Source organism: Ictalurus furcatus, chromosome 1 (assembly GCF_023375685.1).
Source record: "Ictalurus furcatus strain D&B chromosome 1, Billie_1.0, whole genome shotgun sequence".
Taxonomy (NCBI): Eukaryota; Metazoa; Chordata; class Actinopteri; order Siluriformes; family Ictaluridae; genus Ictalurus; species Ictalurus furcatus.
The window spans coordinates 15,121,307-15,142,613 of record NC_071255.1 but is presented as its reverse complement, the minus strand read 5'-3'; the positions used below and the strand labels follow the sequence as shown (position 1 = coordinate 15,142,613).

Here is a 21,307-nt window from a genome sequence, read left to right as displayed (position 1 = left end):
CACACACACACAAGACTTAGCACAGTGGCATTCAACTGTAAATGCAGTCCTAGTTCTCAAAGTCCACCATAATTGTATATTCTTAAAATTCTTAGTCTTTAATTAATTACAGTACAAATTGAGCAATTAACAAAACAACTTACTCGTGTTAGAGAAATTAGAGCCACTTTATTTTAAAATAGCGTTACAACAAAGAGTACCAAATTCTCTCAAATATGTGAAGGTAACATGGAATCACATCACAAAATGAGCAACACATGAAAATTTGAAAACAGCAAAAGAAAAAGAGGACAGAATATGAAATTTTATATATATATATATATATATATATATATATACACACACACACACACACACACACACACACACACACACACACACCATAAACAAGCACTTGATCTGACACCAACACCCTGCAACCTTTATGGTGAAGTTTAAGAAAACAATGCAGGACCTTACTACTTTTGAAAGCTTAAACACTGCCATTCTGCCACAATAAGAAACACTGAGCATGATTCAAGAGCAGAGATTCAGACCAGCTGTGAAACTCAAAACTGTTGCATTATCAGTTGAGTTGAGTGAAGAATGAAGCATGCCCGAGCTGTCAGTCATACACTAGCATCTAGGCTTGTAGGAGCAGAACAGAATACAACTCTCTACTGAGTACACCATGGAGTGACTAGCTCTGTGTGTGTGTGTGTGTGGTTTTGGAGTACAGCTTTTGATAAGTTGCGGGTAAAACCAAATACTGCTGGAGTAATGCTAAGATCAAGTGCTCTATTTAAGTGCACACAATTAATGCAGTAAATGCCAGATGCAAGAAAGAGGGATGGGGTGATCTTACATAAGCAGATAACAGATAAACATAGGAATAAACACAAATATAACAGATTGCCCTTTTGATACAGAATAATACTCGTTAAAACACAGTTGGCTGATAGATATAAAGATAGAGCATAGTGAATTTAGTGTTAAAGAAAAGTCCATATATAAGAGTAAGCTAAGCCAACCCTGGTATTTTCTAAAATATACTGCACAAAAGCTTTAGGTGTTCTCTTTCCCTCTGGAATATAAAATGGCCGAGTTGTAATGGAATATCAATATGCAAGTACTACATGGTTGTAAAGAGACAAAGTGCTGCTTAACAAAGAGGATCTATTATATACTATATGGAAATATTCCCAACAACCCCCAGAAAGTAATATTGGCTGCTACTGGCACATTTGTTTACAATAATGTCATCATATGACGTGTTTATAAAACTCACAAGGCTTTCCAGGCATTTATTTATTTCCTTGCATACTTTCATATGTCTAGTAATAATAAAGTGCATGTCCAATTGGTGGTGTTTTATCAAATAAAGCTGAGCTCTGAATTTTGGATTGTTTTGTGTACATGCTACAAGGTCCTGACCATGATTTGGTCCACATCACTTCTTAAAGAATTTCTTGTTAAGCAGGAAGATGAGAAGATTGACATTGACTTTGGCCTTATCAAACATTTTCATCACAGCGACTCCTTCATACTGGAGCTGCAGCAAGTCCTATACACACACACACACACACACACACACACACACACACACACACACACACACACACACACACACACACACAGACAGAGTCTACATAAGTAACAGCAATTTCCTCATACAATGGAAAACACCACCCACTAATTGCAAAAAGATTTACATAGCATTATATGTTCCGAATGCACTGGCCCGTTTTTGATACAATCCAGATGACCAGTGTTTACATGAATAGCATTTGTGCATTTTTCGGTAATTACCTGATATTTCAAGGGAAATCGTTCCATGTCCACTCCCAAAAACCGAGCTTTAACCAGGAAGGTGCCTCCCTCTTCGCTGGGTATGATGTCAAAGATCACATTCTTGAACCTGCACACGCACACGCGCACACACACACACACACACACACACACACACACACACACACACACACACACACAGGTTTGAAACGGGCCCAAAACAAATATTCATAAATCTTAAGAGCAGCACTCCCATTCTCTGACAGTGCTCTGATGTGTGATTTGGGTCACACTGAAATGTTTTTGGTTTTCCTGGAAGCTTATCCAATAACAGAGACTTTCCCCTTCAGTTTCTATTCATCCAGACAGATTTTCTGTAACATTGTTTTAACAGAAGCAAGGATCCTTGTGCTTAATGCCAGGCTCTACAGGCATGCAAGATTTAAAAGGCAGAGTGTGAGTGAGTGTGTGTGTGTGTGTGTGTGTGTGTGTGTGTGTGTGTGTGTGTGTGTGTGTGTGTGTGTGGTGGGCCTTTCAAAGAGTTCCTACTGTGTGACAGGCAGGTCTTCAATCTCCAGGAGGACTCCCTTTTCATGGAGCCGTGCAGCAGTGTAGGTCAGTGTCAGCTGCTTGCTCTTCTTCCTTTTACTGTCTGCTGCCTTCTTCCCGTTTGTCTGACTGAGGGGCCAGGAGAAACAACACAGTCAGCACAGAACTGTTCTCCACACACACACACACCATGTTGCACATGTTTTAGTGCTTATGTACCCATATCTGTCTGTCTGTCTGTGTGTGTTAGAGAGAGAGAGAGAGAGAGAGAGAGAGAGAGAGAGAGAGAGAGAGAGAGAGTGAGTGAGTGTGTGTGTGTGTCTGTGAGAGACCTGGCGGTGAGGTTGTGCAAGCAGGTGGAGATGTACTGGCTGTAGTAGTCAATCTGTTCAGAGTGGAAGGAGCTCTTGCAGTGGAGGCTGTGCAATGTGTGTTTCAGCTTCACCAGCTCAGCTTGCCGTCTTTGCCGGTACAGACGCTGGTGACGGATATCCTATAGTAGGGACAACATATTGTTTTACCACAAAAATGCACAAACATTTCAATACTTGTGAGGATTAAGCATAGCTCTAGTGACGGTCTATCTAAGGGGAATCCATAGGCCATCTAGTACCAAACACAACTGTCTGCTTTGTTGGTGCGGATTTTGAACAATGAAACGCTCCATTGTTTTACATGTTTTATTTCTCAACTGCCACAAATGTTTGTTGCTTTTACATCTATTACTGCATTTACATTTTTGATTCCAAATAAAAAAATAAAAAAATAAATAAATAATAATAAAAAACAACTTTGGCTGAGGGGTGTGTAGGGCAGAAAACGTACTCGTAAAAATGGTCAGAAATATTATGTCAGAAAAAGGTTTACCCAAGTGTGAGTAGAAATCATAAAACTCACCCAAGCACTAAGAACACGGAAACATGCGCAATAAATTACTACATAATTACAGAACTAACGAGTTTAAAACATTTAATGCATCCAGTATTTTACTGTTCATTTCTGCAACACTACAGCTCTGTTAGCAGCTCACATGCACAGAAAAATGTTGCCTGCACCCCAACATACACACATATTTGTCCACCGTTTGGTGAATTCAGAGTCAAATTGCTTTCTCACTGCAAACGAATCGTGCTGTTTTCACACCTAACAAAACAAACTGCACAGAGGGGGAAACAAACCAGGGTTCAATTCAAATCGACTAAACACCGCATATGTGAAAGCTCTCTGAAATGAATAATTTAGATTTACATCTCCCTGCTTTTTTTTTTTTTTTTTTTTTACATTTTATTTATTTATTTGTGTAGATCTTGATAAGTGACAACACAAAGTTTAGAGCTATATTACAACCCCAACTCCGAAAAAAGTTGGGACAGTATGGAAAATGCTAATAAAAACAAAAGGGGAGTGATTTGTAAATGTACAAAAAAACAAAAGGCAAGGTATTTGATGTTTTACCTAATCAACTGTATAGTTTTTTGAAGATAAAGGTTTATTTAGAAATTTATGTATGCAACACGTTCCAAAAAAGTTGGGACAGGGGCAATTTAGGACTTTTGTGACAAGTTGAAATAAGAAGGTGATGTGAAACAGTTGAAGCAATTGTCTAAACATGGTATCTAAGGAGCCTCCAAAAAAGGCCTAGTTCTTCAAGAGCAATGACGGGGTGAGGCTCGTCAATCTGCCAACAGATGCATCAGCGAATAATCAACACTTTGAGAACAACTTTCCTCAAAGACAAATCAGTAGGATTTTGGGCATTTCACCCTCTACAGTGCACAATATAATTAAAAGTATCAAGGAATCTGGTCAAATCTCGGTGTGTAAAGGGCAAGGCTGAAAACCACTTCTGAATGCGCATAATCTCCGATCCCTCAGATGTCACTGTCTTTATAACCGTCATGAGTCTGTAATGGAAATCCTGACATGGGCTCAGGAATGCTTTGGTAAACCTTTGTCAGTCAACAACATTCCTTGCTGCATCCACAGACACATGCCAAGGCTTTACTATGCAAAGCAGAATCCATACATCAACACTGTCCAGAAGCGCCACCCACTTCTCTGGGCTTGGTCTCATCGGAGATGGACAGTAGCACAGTGGAATCGTGTTTTGTGGTCAGAGGAGTCAACATTTCAAATAGTTCTTTTCTCCGGGCCAAAGAGGAAAAGGACCATCCAAGTTGTTATCAGTGTCAGGTCCAAAAGCCAGCGTCTGTCATGGTATGGGGGTGTGTCAGTGCCCATGGCATGGGTAACTTGAACATCTGTGAGGGCACCATTAATGCAGAAAGATATGTACACATTTTGGACCAACATATGCTGCCATCCAGAACAGGACAACACCAAACCACATTCTGCCCGGATTACAAGCACATGGTTGCGTAAGCAGAGAGCGTGGGTGCTGGCATGGGCTGCCTGCAGTCCTGACCTGTCTCCCATTGAGAATGTGTGGCGCATTATGAAGTGCAAAATAAGGCAATGAAGGTCCTGTACAGTTGTGCAGCTGAAGAAATGCATAATGGATGAATGGGGGAAAATTCCACTTACTGAACTTAACCAACTGGTGTCTTCAGCGCCCAAATGCTTAATAAGTGTTATTAAAAGAAAAGTTGATGTTACACAGTGGTAAACAGTCGACTGTCCCAATTTTTTTGGAGTGTGTTGCAGTCATCAGATTTGAAATGAGTGTATATTTAATTTATTTTTGAAAACATACAAAGTAGAATTGAATTTTCCATACTGTCCCAACTTTTTGGAATTGGGGCTGTACACATTAATGTGCGCCATATAGGTAATATGCTTCATAAGAGCGTGAACGTGTGTACCCGTGTGTGTACCTTGGCAATGAGCTGAAGTATCTGAGTCTCAGAATCTGGTGGGGTAAGTACTCCTAGAGCCTCCAGCCTCCTCAAGCTGCGCTGGATCTTCCGCTTCTTTTCCTCCAATGTCAGGTTGCTGTCAGCAATCAGAGACTGATTCCTCTTCATCTTTTCTGGAGTGCGGGCGTCTTGCTGCGCCCTGCGGTGCATCATCCAGCCGTGCTGCACCTCCTAAACACACACACACACACACACACACACACACACACACACACACACACACACACGAGGACACACAATGTATAGCGTTTTGTCTTCTATGTACCCGAGTGTACTGAAAGGGAGACTGCTGGAGGTAGAGGAGTGTGGGGAGGTACGGTCTCTTATACCTGATCCTGAGAGATAGAGGATCGGAGAACCTCACTCAGTGTATCTCCAGGCTGAGCTCTTATCACATCAATGATCAGCTGCTTAGTGCTGGAACACAGGTAAAATATACATATTTGCACTAGCTGTAATAATTAAGAAAGTTTGGTAATGCTTTGTACTCTAAATATTATACAAGATGTTGACAATCATTTGACCTTATCTTTGAAGAGAAAAAAATCTAAAGTTTGAGGTATATTTGTGCTACACAATATGCAAATAAATTTGTCATACTTAACGATACAGTACATATAAAAATTTGGTTGAATTTTTTTATTGCCAATTTACATTGACTGCCAGGATCCATGGCCAATCAGAATAGAGTGTGAGAGTGTGACAAAGAATAAAATATTACACTGTAAGGAAAATGGATTTAGGCGTGATGGAGCTTTAAGACTTCCGAACTGATGGATAAGACAAGACAAGACATGTATCTGTTCTGAAATTTGGTAGGAAGCAAATGATAGTCGGTCAAATGACAGTCAGCCAATTTGGAGCTTTTTAGATCAATAGCCAGTTGTTAAGCTTCTTCAATGAGCCAGTCAGCACCTAATGGCATGCTATTTTATACTCCGTTACATTCGGAAAGAGTAAGTCGATTAACACTTTTGTTCACACTTAGTCTGAGTAATTTAGCCAGATTGGTGTATATTTATAATCTGATCTGTTGGCATTTTATCATAAGTGTTTTATTGGGTGACAGTAAAGCAATCAAGACTTGGTAGCTGGCGTGCCTAATGGCATATAGCTCCCATTTCTATGTACTTAAATGACAAACATGGATATATCAGGTGAGTTCATCGATCAGTTAAAACTATTAAGCTTTTTTTTTTTCCATAACACTTCCATAAACCATAAGGGACAACATTAACAACAGAAAATTATATCCTCAGAGTCTCGCAACTAAATACTACTACTACATAGTAGAGATGCACCGAAGTATCGGCCAATAATCAGTATCGGCCGATAGTTTAAAAACATCCGATGATCACGGCCGATTAAATCCTGTCAATCAAAAGAGGGCGGGAAAACACATCGATGTTATGCTGTGTGTAAAAATGTCATCTGTGTGGAATGACGACAAAACTGCAGTCTGTAAGCTCTGCACCGCAAAAATCTTACACCGGACGCTGCAGCAGCGAGTTTCGGCGACAAGTCAGTTACTTACTTCCAGCAAAGGGAAGTTGTAATGCTACAGCATACAGGGACAGCCTATATAATTGTGTACAGCTTGTAACTTTGTGATGACAGTTTGGGGAAGGCGAACATATGGGTGTGAAGGTCAGGTGTCCACAAACTTTTGGCCATACAGTGTACCACCATACATGCTATAAATGTTTAGCATTTTGCCATTTAAATCAAGGCAATGCCACATGCTGCCTCACCTAAGCAGAATGCCTCGGGCATCAGGTTTCTCATCAGAGCCTTTGAAGATGTCAAACTTGGTGGTGAGGGTGAGAGATACCTCCATCTTATTGTATTGAGCCAAAGTCTGCTCCAGGTTTGGGTCTGCAGAGTTGATAACCCCCTCTCCTGTGAGTGACCATTACAGTCAGAAAAGTTTGTAAGAGTAAGAAGTAATTAAATCATTTATACACACTGAATGCCTTATATGCTCTTTTCTTTAATGCCTATACTCCTGAGTAATAATCGGTTCACTCCTGGTAATAAACCTTCAGATAACATAGGACACTGTAAAGAAAGCTGTACAAATTTGTTTGAAGATGTGTTACAGAGAGGTCACTATTTTGGGAAGGTAGGTTGAGATTTTGGGGAGGGCGGTTATTTGGGGACCATGTGTGATGTCGTTATTTAGAGTATGCAGGTGTGCAGACTAACCAACGAGGGCTTGGACAGAAGGCACTTTGCCAAGGTCCCTCAGCAGAAGGAAGAGAGCATCATTCTGATCAGGACACAGTGCATCCTGGTGCTCCAGCAGCAGCTGAACACAGACCAAGACACAAACGCTATTAGAACATACAGTAGAATGACATTTTTATATAATATTTAAAAATGTACAGAAAAAAAAAGTGAATAAATTTTTTTTTGTTAATGAACAGCCATACCTTGTGTGTGTTAATGAGCTCCCCAATTGAGATGTAGATAACAGGTTTGTTGAGAATGACCATCTCAGAATATTCATCAATGTTAAAACGTTCCTCAGGCTCGGGAACGTCACACACCATTTTCAGGAACTTCCTGTTAGTCAAATAGGGAACGTTCCGGTTTCCAGTCACAAAATTCAAATTATTCTTCCAGTGACAATATTTAATAAGTGACTGTTGAACTCACCGGAACTTGCTGTGCATGTGCGTGATGTAGTCATTCAGGGCACGCAGGTGTGCAGAGTCCCCCTGGAAGTGCTTATGTGCCGCACTGTGTTGCAGGATTCGGGCAATGGAACAAAGGGTTCGTCGCTGATCAGGCAGAAGAACCGAACCTACCCCAAACTCCACTACATCAAATCCATCAGGAGCCACCACAGCAGGGTTCATGTAGCGGTAGTACACCAGGTTACCTACAATCTAAAACATTAAATAATAATTACACATGCAAAAATCTATAATGCAAACTACGTATACAGGGAGAGATACAGAAGCACCAACTTCTACTGACCAAACCACACAAAATTCACATACACATCCATCCCTGCTTATGGAAATAAAACCCTTTATGCTGCTAACCTTGTACAACTCCTCCTCACTGGCTTGAGGAAACTTCTCATGCAGGGAGTCTCGCAGAACTTTAGCAGTGTAGCGCAACCCATACCTAACACACACACACGGACACATGTAAGAGTACACATCAAGGCAAAAGTATTCCTCAATACAGCTGAAGGACAGGGGGTGGAGGTTTTGTTTACTAAGGACCAAAAACAGACCTCAAAGTGTACACAGCACATGTCCTACAAACGGATTTATGTAATAAATATCCTCTCTTTAGAAGACCCCAATGGCATGGCTCCTGAGTGGTGCAAACAGAAAAGAGTTCAAATCTTGACAACGGCACAGCCATCTGTGGCCAGAGAGATCCAAAGTACAAAACAGGCGATAATATCTAGGGACAAAGGATGGCTTAAGGCTCTCCGCTGTTGACGAGAGTGATACTAACTAACCAATGTGGGTGTGCATAATAGAGATGGACAGATAATCGGTTTTACCGATATTTTACAATTTTTCCATAATCGGATATCGGTTTTGTAATATCAGATCCACCGATAAATGAGAATTGCGTGCAGGACCGCTATTGCAGCACTGTGTCGGAGGAGAGACGAGATAAGAATAGTGTGCACAGGTAAAGTATACTTGCTTTGCTTTAATTAATAAACTTTATTTTACATAATAATGCCATTAATGCACAAATTAGATGTGTTACATAAATGTTTGATATGCAGTTTAAGCAGCTTGGCTCTAAGAAATACAGACAAACTCATTGGGTCACGTAATCTCTTTACCTCATCAAAGCTTTTGTTTATTTATTTAAAAAACAAAAACTTTAGTAACAGTGCACTTTATTTTTTTTTTACTCTCAGACCCTTCTATTTATTGGTGTATAAATAAGGAGTATGCAAGGAGGAAGTAAAATTGACAATGGTATTGTTACCATTGTGTCAAAAACAGAAGAACAGAAGTAAAACAATAAATAAATAAATAAATAAATAAATATCAGCTCTGTATAATTGGTGGGTACAAACATGCAAATAATTGGTAATAAAAAAAAAAACCCCACAATATCTCTAGTGTGTAAGCTCATGCCCATGTAAGAGGGCAGTTAGTGTTTTCCAGGTTCTAAGGCTTCACCCTGACTAGTTGGTAGCTGTAGTGTAACAGGGGAGAACTAACTAGTTGGTGGGAATTGGCAAATCGTTAAAATTGGGATAAAGGAGGGAAAAGTCTAACTAACTAAAACAAATGGATTTATTTAACAACCACATAACTTGGACCTCCACCTGACAAACACACTTTTCTTCCACTGGGGTTTCTGCATAAGCATGGACAGAAGTTCTAAAAATGTTCATACACAAGAGAAAAAGGATAACCCATCTGGAAAGACCAGACACTTGCAGGTGTTTTTATACATACGGCAATTTGTGCAGGTTGCTGGTGATGGTGTGGAGCACGCGGTCAGTCAGAGTCTTCAGGTTAGTGACCGCAATGTTTAAACGCTGCTGCACCTCTGGGTGACTGAGTGCCTGCTCTGCACTCACCTCATATGGCAGTGAGCTGTGAAAACACCACAAACATAGCACAAACACACAAAATACCAAAATTCTACAAGAACATGATTAACTGACAACATAACACGAGTGAATACTGCACCCAATATACAGTGCATGAGTTCATAGACCAAATGCAGCACTGACCTCTTGTGGCCGGTCTGGCTCTCAGTCTGGTTGATCCAGCTCTTGTAGATCTCCACAGGATCTATGCGAATGCCGAGTGTGCGATCCTGCAGAACCTCACGTACCACCGGCCCTAAAATCTCCCTCAATGCATTCTGGCCACGAGCATGACGATAGAAACTCACCAGCATCTTTATGACTGTGGGGTTCCCCGTCACCACCTCTTGAGGCTGGTCCACCTTCAGTCTTTCTCACAAAGACATAAAATGCTACACATAAATAACACAATAGAACACTTAATCTAAATTAAGACAGTACAGCATCTCCTGATGTTCATGCTTGAGGAGACAAAACGTGTGCGGATGTGGAAACTATACTTGATCTCATGGCGGAGGGCGGTAGTAAAGAGCTGCAACAGCAGATATGCTTCTCTACAGTCGGAGCCGTAGTTAAACAGCGTGAAGATGACCGTCTCCATGAAACGTGTGCTCTTATTCTGCTGCATCAGGAATATGAGCTGGGCCAGGTATGATGGCTGGGTCTGTGGTCACAGACAGACACACGTGAGCGTCAGTACATTTATGTAGAACCAAAACACTAGAAATACTAGAGACAAGCACTACATAAATAGCACTCCAGAGTAATACTAACTCTGGTTATTCTCCAGTGTCTCCCCCCCCTCGCCATATGTAATCTCCATCTGCTGCACCATTAGCATAAATGGACTGCATATTCATACATTCACTGAAAATAATTTAAACATTTCTCGACATTGTGAAAAGAAAACGGAAAACCACTTTACTCATACATCGCATATAATGGTAGTCCAGGGGAAGTAGCCAATAAACCTTTATGTGAAACATTTGTGTAAACGCTTTAATGAATTTTGAACCAAAGGTATTTAAAAGTACAGATGATACGGATTTAGAATGTAATTTACAGGTAAAACAGCTTAATATTAAATAAAACTACATAAGAACCACTATAGTAAGACATTCCCAATCAATCTAAGACTAGTACTTTTAGAGTGTAACCACTGTAGTTTTACATTTGTCGCATACATGTAATGTTTTCTAAAGTCAGCAGCTCTTCTGTTTCATATTCAGTACAGGAAAACATGCTGAAATTAATGTCAGTGATACATACACTACAGATGGTGCAGAGATATTTGGTGGAAAAACACTGGAGCATTCAAGATCAAGGTCCATATGCTGCTAGGAAATGGGTGTACCTGCAACAGGTAGAACAGGTGCTGATAAGCCTCCAACTTCTCCCTTTTGTCTTTGCTCAGAGACTTGAGACCTTTGTGTTTGTCCAAGGCCATCATGTCAGACAGCTCTTCTTTGTTCTTCTTGGTGAGTTTCTTGTGGTGTGACACCACCTCCTGCACCCCAGGACCAGACCAAAACAGGACAGAGTCACACACATGGAGCAGCTTTCGTGAACAGACATCCTGGCGCCCAGAATAAACAACTAAAGCATGCTGGCATTTATTATTTCTCTGAAAACAATGAACTAATTAAAGTCATGCGGGATGTCAAAGAAAAACATGTCCGCAGGCTAAATGAGTTTCTTCGTGTGTGGTTTCCGACCTGAAGCGTGACACGGTTGCGGACCAGCAAGCCGATCTTCAGGTCCATAAGGTCCAGGTCTGCCTCTAGTTGTCTGTTGGAGCGGATGGTGCGCACCACCTCCTCCCGCAGGCGCAGCAGCTCCCCCTCCTGTCGTATATCATTATCCCCCAGTTCCAACAGGTGGGCAAACTTGCGCACGACAGACAAAGGGGGAGTACTGGAGTGCACTGTGTGTACAGAGACAGACAATAAAAAAAGTAAGAACATGTAGAACGAAAATCTTCAGGGAAGATTTCGGCACAATTTTACAAGCTTACCGATCTGATATCAAACAGCATCTTAGCAAATGTCTCCTTAGAATTTAAAAATTCCATAACTTAAGATTGAACCAAGAACTTATTTTTTCGATTTCATATGGCAAAAATTTTTCATACCCAGCATCCTGTACTCTTCACGTGCCCTATTGGCTCTGAAGAAAGCCTGGATCTTTATGATGGCACCAACCTAGAAGATATAAACTTCATACATTTACATCTTGTTCTTTTCTCCATATGCTCAACACTAACTTGCAACAAAGCTGAGACACTAACATGTCTTCTGAAGTAGCGCAGGCGAGCCAAATACCTCCTACGAGCTAGCCACATCTTCACCCATGCCTGGATCTAAGAGAGCACAGCCAGGTAAGAAACTGTATGGAAAAACTGGACTTCTATATGCATTACAAAAAGGCACATATGCCCTTACTTTGACCACCGCTCTCCAGTTCCAATAGAGGTACTCCAGCCTCTTCCTATAGGTGCTCTGCTGCAGACACCTCCGCCAGTGAGACTAACAGAACAACACAAACACAATCATTAGTTATTTTGCCCAATAATACAAAACAGGCATCATTCTGGATGACTCCATAATCGTCTAACAGCAAAATGATTTGGCCTGTTTTAAAATAACACCAAGTCTACAGCATTTGACGTTGCTCTACCTGAATGGTTATAATGGCAGGTAGCTGAGTGTTGAGGAAGTGCAGGCGCTCAGAAAGTTTCTGCCGGAGGAGAAAGCCTCGTGCACGGGCCTGCATCTGCACCACCAACAGCTCGCTGGCCTTCCACTGCACCTCCCGACTGTGTGCTACAGTTACACTGCTGCACACTGCCTGCAAGGGGAGACAGCAAGGAGGTTTATGTAAGTAACAGCTGTCAGAATATATTTCACTGTATAAATGCTACTTCAGTTTCATAATACATAAAGTATTCTTTGAATATTAAAATGTGCAAATTCACATATTCTGCTTCTTGTCACCAAACGTTTTGCTTTATATACTTTAATTACCCTGGCTCCTTGAAGTAAGGAAGATGGACTTGAAGAAATGCATGTCATTTAATGCAAGTATTTTCATAATTATGCCTCACTTCCCTAATAAAATATAAAAACGATGTATCTACACTAAAAGTTTTTTTTTTAGTTTTATATAAGTAGTTAAACATTTTCCACCACTCAATTTGTTCTTACAAGTTCACACTATACATAGGTTCAGTAACACCAAGCACCCTGTGGAGTAAGCATATATAGCATACAAGACACTATTTGGGATGTAGCACAATTGTTGAGGACGCTTTAACAATGCCTCATGCGCAATTAATTTTTAAAGGATACGCTTTTAAATCATTCCTTCTGGGTAGACTTAGAACATAAAGAAATAGTGTGGGTAAAAATTAAATGTTTGGGGGGGATGGGGTGATAAATAAATAAATGAATGAATGGATGAACGAATGAATGAATGAATGAATAAATAAATAAATAACTCCTGCTTTGCTTCACAGTTCAACTTATGTGGTTTATACCATAGAAATATTGCAAAGTACAGAGTTTCTGCTATTCATAATAATATTGTTCATTTTGAGTGAGTAGTATAAAATTATAGGCTCAAATGCATTCAAATTCTAAAGCTTTTAAGTAATGATTAGTCAAAGATAACAAAGAGAATGTTACTGCTTAATGGAGCAGAAGACAAACGGACACTATTAATGGGACATGTATGAATACTGCATAACGATTTAGGCAGTTGAAGGCATCCCTGTTATTCGCAGTTGCAGAAACCCGTAGTATGAATGACTACCTGAATTTCTTCATGGCTGAGGAAGATGCTATTCTGGACAAATCCGTGAGGTCTCTCCCAGGCACCCTCCAGCTTTTGCAGGTGGAAGTAGTAAGAGCTGCCATCTAGAGTCTTTGTCCTAATCCATGGGCTTTTGTTATCACCTGATTAGAACGAGAGACACAAAAACAAAAGGGACAGTTATACACAGCTCGCTGAAGAACTGCCAAATACGCTCCAGTTCGTGTTGCAGTGCAAGACAGTACAGTAATTGTCTATGATATGACCATAAGACTGACCCTCCACGTGCTTGGCACGGAGCAATGCTGATAGCTCGGTTTGGTACGCAGCCGCACACTCTGCTACCACACTCCTCAGAGCCACTTCTGGCAAACGCATCACTCGCAGGGTCTGAGAGGCTTTACCGTCCTTCACTGCCTGATTAACAGCAGCCAGACCCAGAGACACTGCAAACATAAATCCCACATAAGAACTATTATAAAATACACTCTTAAAACCAGAAAAAGACAAGTCTGTATTCTTGTAAATGGATGACCTAAGAGCATGTTCACACTTTCACACCTGGATCAGTCCTGGGTATGCAAGCTGAGTTTTAAACTCCATGAACATAATGCTTCACTTTGTTTGTTTATACTGTATACACTCACTCTTCAGAGCTTTCTGAGTATCCTGGTTAGCAAGGCTCACTCCCTCCTGAATATCAGCTAACCACAGCTCTGCTCCAGGGTCCCGACTCATCTGCACCATGCGCACAGACACAAACAAAAGGCAAGAAATAAACATAAAATCCAATTAGGCCAATTTAAAACAATAAAATCAGTCAATCTCTCTACAGTCCTTTCTCCATACTGCGATATACAACACCTCTGCCTTGCGCTTCTTGAGACGGGTCAGTACATCATGGTAGCGCTTGCCGTTCTGTGGCACTACGTCCATCAGGCCACTAGAGAGCAGCAGCAACGCAGCCAGAGTTTTCTGAGGGTCACTGCGACTGAGGGCCTGATTGATCAGTCCAATAGTCAGGATCTCTACAATTAAAGACAAGAGGAATGATGCATGGGTTTTCTATCAATATAAAGACCACAAGCAATTTGAGACAAACCAAGAAAATTCTTACAAGTTGGAAAGGTAGGAGCATGTACTTACGATCATGCTCCTCCTGAGCTGCCATGTTGACACTGTTCACTCCACTTTGCAGCTCGTTCCAGGTCAGAAGCACTCGGCCTGCCTTCCTCTTCAGGTCTGAAAGCTCCTCAAAATACCTAAGCAAAGACTGTACTAAATATAATGTCTACAGATATACTATACATTATACACACACACATATATGTGCCTGGGAAAACCTTTCAAATAGTCAAACCTTGGTATTTTTACTGTATGGTTCTAAACTACAGGCTTTCCTGAAATGAAAGGTCTTCACTTCTAGTTACCCACAATAGGGAAGGAGAAATTTTCATTTAAAGATTTAAACCCAACTTCACTAAAACATGCCCCACAAGCAAGGTTTTAGATATCTTTGGGCAGACTGAATGTTTTTACCACCATGTTTGTTAAACTGACTCCTTAGTCAACACACACACACACACACGCACACACACATTATATATGTGCGTACATACACACACAATATAGGTGTGTGTATATTTTATATATTTATATATACATACACACATATACATTTTATATATATATATATATATATATATATATATATATATATATATATATATATATATATATATATATATATACACATACACACACACACACATACATACACACACACACACTGTAAAATATAATTGTTATCTTAAAGTAGAAGTGTGAAATTATATTATACACAGATAATGCAAATTTTGCTCAAAATCAACTGTAACATCTGATTAGTTATATACACAGTATGTGTCCTTTATGTCTGTTAAAGTTTTGAAAAAAAGAAAAGCAATCCTAATTAAAATGCCCAATGATAAAACAAACTATAGTATGAAGTAATGTCGCACCTTTGCATTAAGCTGTCATCAGTGTCTGCAAGGCCAGCAGCAGGGCTGACCAGAGTGGCATAGAATGCTCCCATGTCTTTAGCCTCCAGTGCCTGGTTTATCAACGCCACTGCAGACAGCATTTCTACAGCCACAAACAGCTCCTCCTGCTGCAGGTCACCCTACACAATCACACACGCAAACAAAGCAGATTCAGCATAGAAGCAAAACAGGCAGAAATAAACGAACCAAATATCATGTTTCAATTTTAGCTAAGATACATCCTATATACAATATATACAAAGTATCTTGAAGAAAAAAAATAAATAAAGAAAAGAAAAAAGCCTTGGGCTAGCTGCACTGTTTCTTGATGATTGCTTATGCATACACATACACTGCTGATTTTTGAGCTTAGATTACAGATTTTTTAGGTAAAACTGGATTACAGAAGTGTCTAATTTGCAAATTCATACCTTTGGGAGTGCAAATTTTGACAGTGATGTACAAATCAAACCACTACAGCTTAGAAGGCTTTAATGACCCTAGAGCAAGGGGAACTGTATGAATCTATAATTTGTGGTGAATGGGGTGCTACTTTAGCCACCTGTGGGCACTGCTGCTGCAGAGGAGCGAGTTCTCTCTGGTAAAGCTCAGCAGCAAAAGGGTAGACATCAGGCAGGTGGGCATCAGGGTTCATCAGGGCACGCACCGTCTGACGTGGCTCACCACACCGCAAAGCCTCATTGATTCTGGATATTGCCTGCAGCACTGTACATACACACACACACACACACACACACACACACACACACACACACACAGTCAACTCTTGACCATCACTTTAATTTAACTATTAAGCCTCAAAGTTGGGCTAGAACTGACTTGTTCGTGAGCGCTGAGCTTCCTCGTTGGCCACACTGATACCTTCCTGCAGCTCATCTCTCTCCAGAGGGTCCACACACCCCAGATCCTAGAAGAAAGCATACACACAAATAGTGACTTGCACCTTAAATGACACTCACCTCAAGCATTGCATACAAATGTAAAGAATATGTAATGCAAGGCAATTCTACTCACCAGAGCTTTCTGTTCTCGGTCTGATGTGAGCTGCTCCAGATACCAGTCAGAGTGATCTCTAAGCAGCCCTCTTAAGCCAAGACTCGGGTTCTGCAAGGCTGAGAGTAGAGCCAGGGCATCGCCACAGTCTATTGCCTCATCCACATGCTCTACAGCTGCACGCACTACAAACACACACACACACACACACACACACACACACACACATCACAAATAGATCATATTATAACCAAATTGTGATACAAGATCAAACATCCCCATAGGCACAACACTGGAGCACTGACTCACCATTAACTTTAGTGATGTTGTCTTGAATCTCACTTTGTGTCAGATACTCTTCATAAATGTCCTTCTCCATGGAGCCATTTGCCTAAAAACCATTGAAGAATTCATCTTAATTGCATTCTGTTTCAGACATATTACATTTATGTTATGACAGGACCAGACAAAAGACCCTCCCCCTCACTTTAGCAGAAGCTTTGGCCGCTTTGTGAGCACGAGCCTGGCGCAGCATCTCCTGATAGACAGCCATGAGCTGCTCCTGCAGGTTAGTGAGCATGGCGTTGGGATTGCGCAGTGCTTGTGCAGTGTCCTTCACACAGCCCCGCTCCACCGCCTCATTAATGGCTATCACTGCTGCATGCACTGCACACATGAGCATTAAAGTGATCAAAGAAGATTTTCACATCCACAATTTGCTTAATTTAGCCTCTATATAGCAGAAAATAATATACTGTCCTGTGCAAACACCATAAACTATTGTTATTTGTAAGGAGTAATAGTATATAGGCTATTCTTCATTTTATGGTAATAATAAAAACATCATACACTCATGACGGCCTTGTAGAAACGTAAAATATTTATAAGCATCAGCAATGACAGCAGGCTTCTCTTGTTTGGTGGTCCACAAACACATACCTGCATGCCTGTTCAATCACATTACAGCTAAACCTACACATGATTGTCCTTACCAGCAGCCTCATCCACTGATAGCTCATTAGCTAGAATTCCACCAATCTTGCTGAAAGCAGGCATCTGGATACCGTATTTATCCAGTTCCAGCTTCATGTTGTTGATCTCCTCATCTAGGCATAGAATGAAAAAAACGGTATATCGATATTCAGACTAAGCATTCAGAATAACAAAACAATAAATGTAATCTGGCTTGGGGAAAGAAAAAAAAAAAAAAAAGGTATGATTTTACCTGTGAACTTGACTTTGCCATACAGGTCATGGATTTGAGGAGCCAGACCCTGACGGAAAAGGTACAGACTACAAGACAATAAAAAGACACCAAATGTAGATAAACATTACAGTGTAATTCTACCAGAAATCTCCTTTTAAAGAAGTATTAGCCCTGTAAATACACCACTTATCTCCAATTTTCAGCATCAGTAGAAAAGCTAGTACAGACCTGAGAGCATGGATACAGTAGACAGTTCGTGGCATATTCTTCTTATCATAGATGTCTGTGGTCTCAGGGTAGAACATCTGACAGGAGAGGAAATATACATGTATTACAGTGATGTTTGTGTGTGGTCATTATTTTGAATGAAAGAACATGCATGTGTAAGGGAAATATGCTAGATCAGTTTAATTTACCGTTGGCAGGCCAACCTCCACTAGTGCATTCCTCCAATGATTGATGTTATCGGTGTGGCGGAACTGCAGACCTACCCCCTATAAACACAAACAATGTATCGGTTTGCATTTTATGGTCAAATGCACTCAGTGGCTTGTTTATTAGACACACCTACCATACACAGTACATAGAATATTACTGGTATCTGGTGCTACACATCATTTATGTGGTGGATAATTTTAGCATAGTAGTGTGCATCAGGGGAAGCAGCAATGCTAGTGTTTTTTCCAATCATTAGATACATAGGCCTATTCTTTCCCCCATTAGACACATGTACCCTGTGTGTGTAAAAAGATCACACAGTCCCTACAGGATTGCGGAAATTAACGCAAAACCAACACAACACCACGATATTACAGGAGTTTGCAATTTTTCAAAACTACAGCAGATTTTCAGCAGATTTGGGCCAACACGCATCATAGGACATCACAAAGCGCATTAGATCAAAGCCATGTGTCAAACATGAGTACAGCTGAGAGGTCTCATTTACCAACAAATATCATTGTGCCAATTCATGTAGCCTTCTGCAAGAAAAGCACAACACTGTCTGCAAATTTTGAAAAAAGACACAGCAAAATCAAGCATTTTTTGGCTGCAACAATCTTAAAAAACAAAAAAACAAAACGGTAGATTCCTGTATGGACTGATAATTGCCCTTATCAAAGTCTGACTATATAATAATGATGTTTGGATATTTTTGGTAGGTGGACTGTTCTCAACAAAATATTAGACAGACCTTGTAACGCTCCTGGTTGAGGTCATAGATCTTCTTCAGAGGAACAATTTTTGGAGCAAAGCAGTGGCCAAGCTTAGCTAACACAACTCCATTCCTCAGTGCCTCCTCCAGCTCAGTCGGAGGTGGAAGTTCCTCATTCAGGCAAGCCTCCATCCACCTGAAAGCAAGGTTCATTTAAAATAAATAAATAAATAAATAAATAAATAAAAATAAAAACACACAACAACAAAAAAAACCATACATACAACATTAAAAAAAAAAAATAATAATCACAACTTCCAAATGAATGTAGAACGTTAAAGTTCAAATCCACCCTGAATGACTTGCATATTAATGGTTATAACTGTACACAAAGCTCGAACAGATCAGCTTCCAAAGCTCTGCTACAACACTGCACTACTCAGTTTTACAACCGAACTCAAACTCTGGACATTTCAGTCCAATGTTTGTCGTCTTCACCACTTTTACATTGCATTTCTCATCAATATGACATTGAACATCAACGGTAAGTGAAGGGAAAACAAGCTCTTGTTTAAGGAGCTAACAGCACTTGAGGTTGATGCTTGAGATTTTTTCCTCTCCCTATTACATGCCAAAGTGCATCACATAATGCTAACAAAAATACCTCACCAACCAACAAATTAGCCTCAGTATCCATCAACACATCAGAACTATTTCAATATAAAAACATATTTAATGTGCTTCAGGGTGGAGTTTTCTTTGAAGCAGTCAGAAGTGTGTACAGTAGAAGTGTCTTGCCTCTTTGCTTCCTCTAAGCGGCACAGGTACTGGTACGCCACATTTTGGATACGCTGTTCATCCATTTCTTCTGCTGTCAACCTTTCATCTATAAAATAATAAGTTCCAATAAGAAAGGTTTAAACCTGAACATAAACCTGAAACAGCTTCTAAAGTATGTGACGAGGATAAGGGTGTAAGTATTTTCACAGCAGTAGAGGTTCATTAGGGCCGCGAGGTAAGTTTCAGTAGAAACTAACCTACAGAGCTCACAATATAACTTAGTGCTGACTCCAGATAACAGTTATTTTATAAATAATAGGCACCTTTTATTAAATTGTGTTGTTAAATTGAATTACGTGAAGTTATGAAAACACTTCAATAGCTGTTTCTGTGCAAACTGCATTAATTAATCTGATTAGCTAGCTGCCATTTATGCGTCAGAAATATAAGTCGTTTACTTACATCCTGACCGGAGTTCACCACCGGATTCTCCCATTTTGTCTTCGTTATGGTTATGGACAGAGCAAGTTTTTATTGTTTTTAATAGTTTACAGCTCTCTGCTTCCAGTTATAAATTTATCCCAGCACAAAACACTAACGTCTCCTGGCTATATATCCGTGTATCTGACAAAACAACAACTGAAACGCTGTTTAAAAACAAATCCTACAATAATGTGGCTTCATCAACTACAAGAGCCTTTAGAATAAAATCGACTTCGGCGCCAAACGAATATAATAATCCGCGATCTAACACGCTTGTTGTTTGAAAGAGGAAAGTCACACTTGGGAGTGTTTTCACTTTCCGGTGAGTTTGAATATCCCGCCGCGATCCCATTGGCGAGCCTGGCGCGCGCAAGGCATGATGGTCATTGTTGTCCTAACTTGGAATGACACTTCCGCATTCAACTAGTCCACTATAGTGATGGGAAGTTCGGATCATTTTACTGACTCGGATCTTTGAATCTCGTTCAGCAAAATGAACGAATCTTTTTTTCGAGTCAGTTCGTTCATTTCAGTAGAATATAATTAAAATGTTACATGTTAAATTCCCCAACACATCTAGTACTTAATAAACTATAAAATAAACTATAGGCTAATGCAGCCAGGTCCGAATTATGAGAAAAAGAAATGATTAATTAATTGTTTAGCTGGTCTTCAGGCGATGCAGTCTGTTAGTTCACCTCACCTGCCGAGCCGAGTCGTTCTTTCTTTTGTCAGGACACATTTGTCCTGTCTGTTCCCTGGAAATAGAAATGATTAGATCACCTCTCGTGTAGAGATGCATCGATACTAAATTTCTCAGCCGATATCGGCCGATACCAATACCGATACTGAGATTTCTGCCTTTTATGCCTTCTTTAAAATGAATCATAATTAATTCCACAATTTTGAAAGAAATGCAAATAAAAATTTTATTCTCTCCATTTCAACAAATTGTTTCACAGTAACTGGTCTCATAAACAGAAAACACATTACTCAAATTAACATTAACACATGAACTACATTCTGAAGATTAAAGTAAGATTTCTTAATTTATTGAATGTT

General features: G+C 40.1%; 1 protein-coding gene across 1 annotated transcript; it reads right to left on the bottom strand.

Moving 5' to 3' along the window:
* Positions 1 to 315: 315 nt before the first annotated feature.
* On the bottom strand, positions 316 to 20,549 carry iqgap3 (IQ motif containing GTPase activating protein 3). Its single transcript, XM_053628208.1, has 38 exons — positions 20,225 to 20,549; positions 19,781 to 19,868; positions 19,022 to 19,178; positions 18,246 to 18,323; positions 18,058 to 18,134; positions 17,848 to 17,915; positions 17,615 to 17,728; positions 17,110 to 17,288; positions 16,932 to 17,013; positions 16,644 to 16,807; positions 16,449 to 16,536; positions 16,171 to 16,334; positions 15,588 to 15,748; positions 14,734 to 14,849; positions 14,452 to 14,615; positions 14,235 to 14,325; positions 13,866 to 14,033; positions 13,588 to 13,730; positions 12,454 to 12,624; positions 12,219 to 12,302; positions 12,065 to 12,136; positions 11,909 to 11,978; positions 11,493 to 11,701; positions 11,132 to 11,284; positions 10,278 to 10,441; positions 9,922 to 10,146; positions 9,641 to 9,781; positions 8,243 to 8,327; positions 7,851 to 8,083; positions 7,625 to 7,757; positions 7,398 to 7,500; positions 6,944 to 7,091; positions 5,522 to 5,609; positions 5,151 to 5,363; positions 2,649 to 2,809; positions 2,317 to 2,445; positions 1,789 to 1,897; positions 316 to 1,543 (listed from the first exon to the last, which is right to left on the bottom strand). The coding sequence occupies exons 1-38, from the start codon at positions 20,256 to 20,258 to the stop codon at positions 1,430 to 1,432; spliced, it is 4,941 nt and encodes a 1,646-aa protein (XP_053484183.1). The 5' UTR covers positions 20,259 to 20,549; the 3' UTR covers positions 316 to 1,429.
* Positions 20,550 to 21,307: the final 758 nt, after the last annotated feature.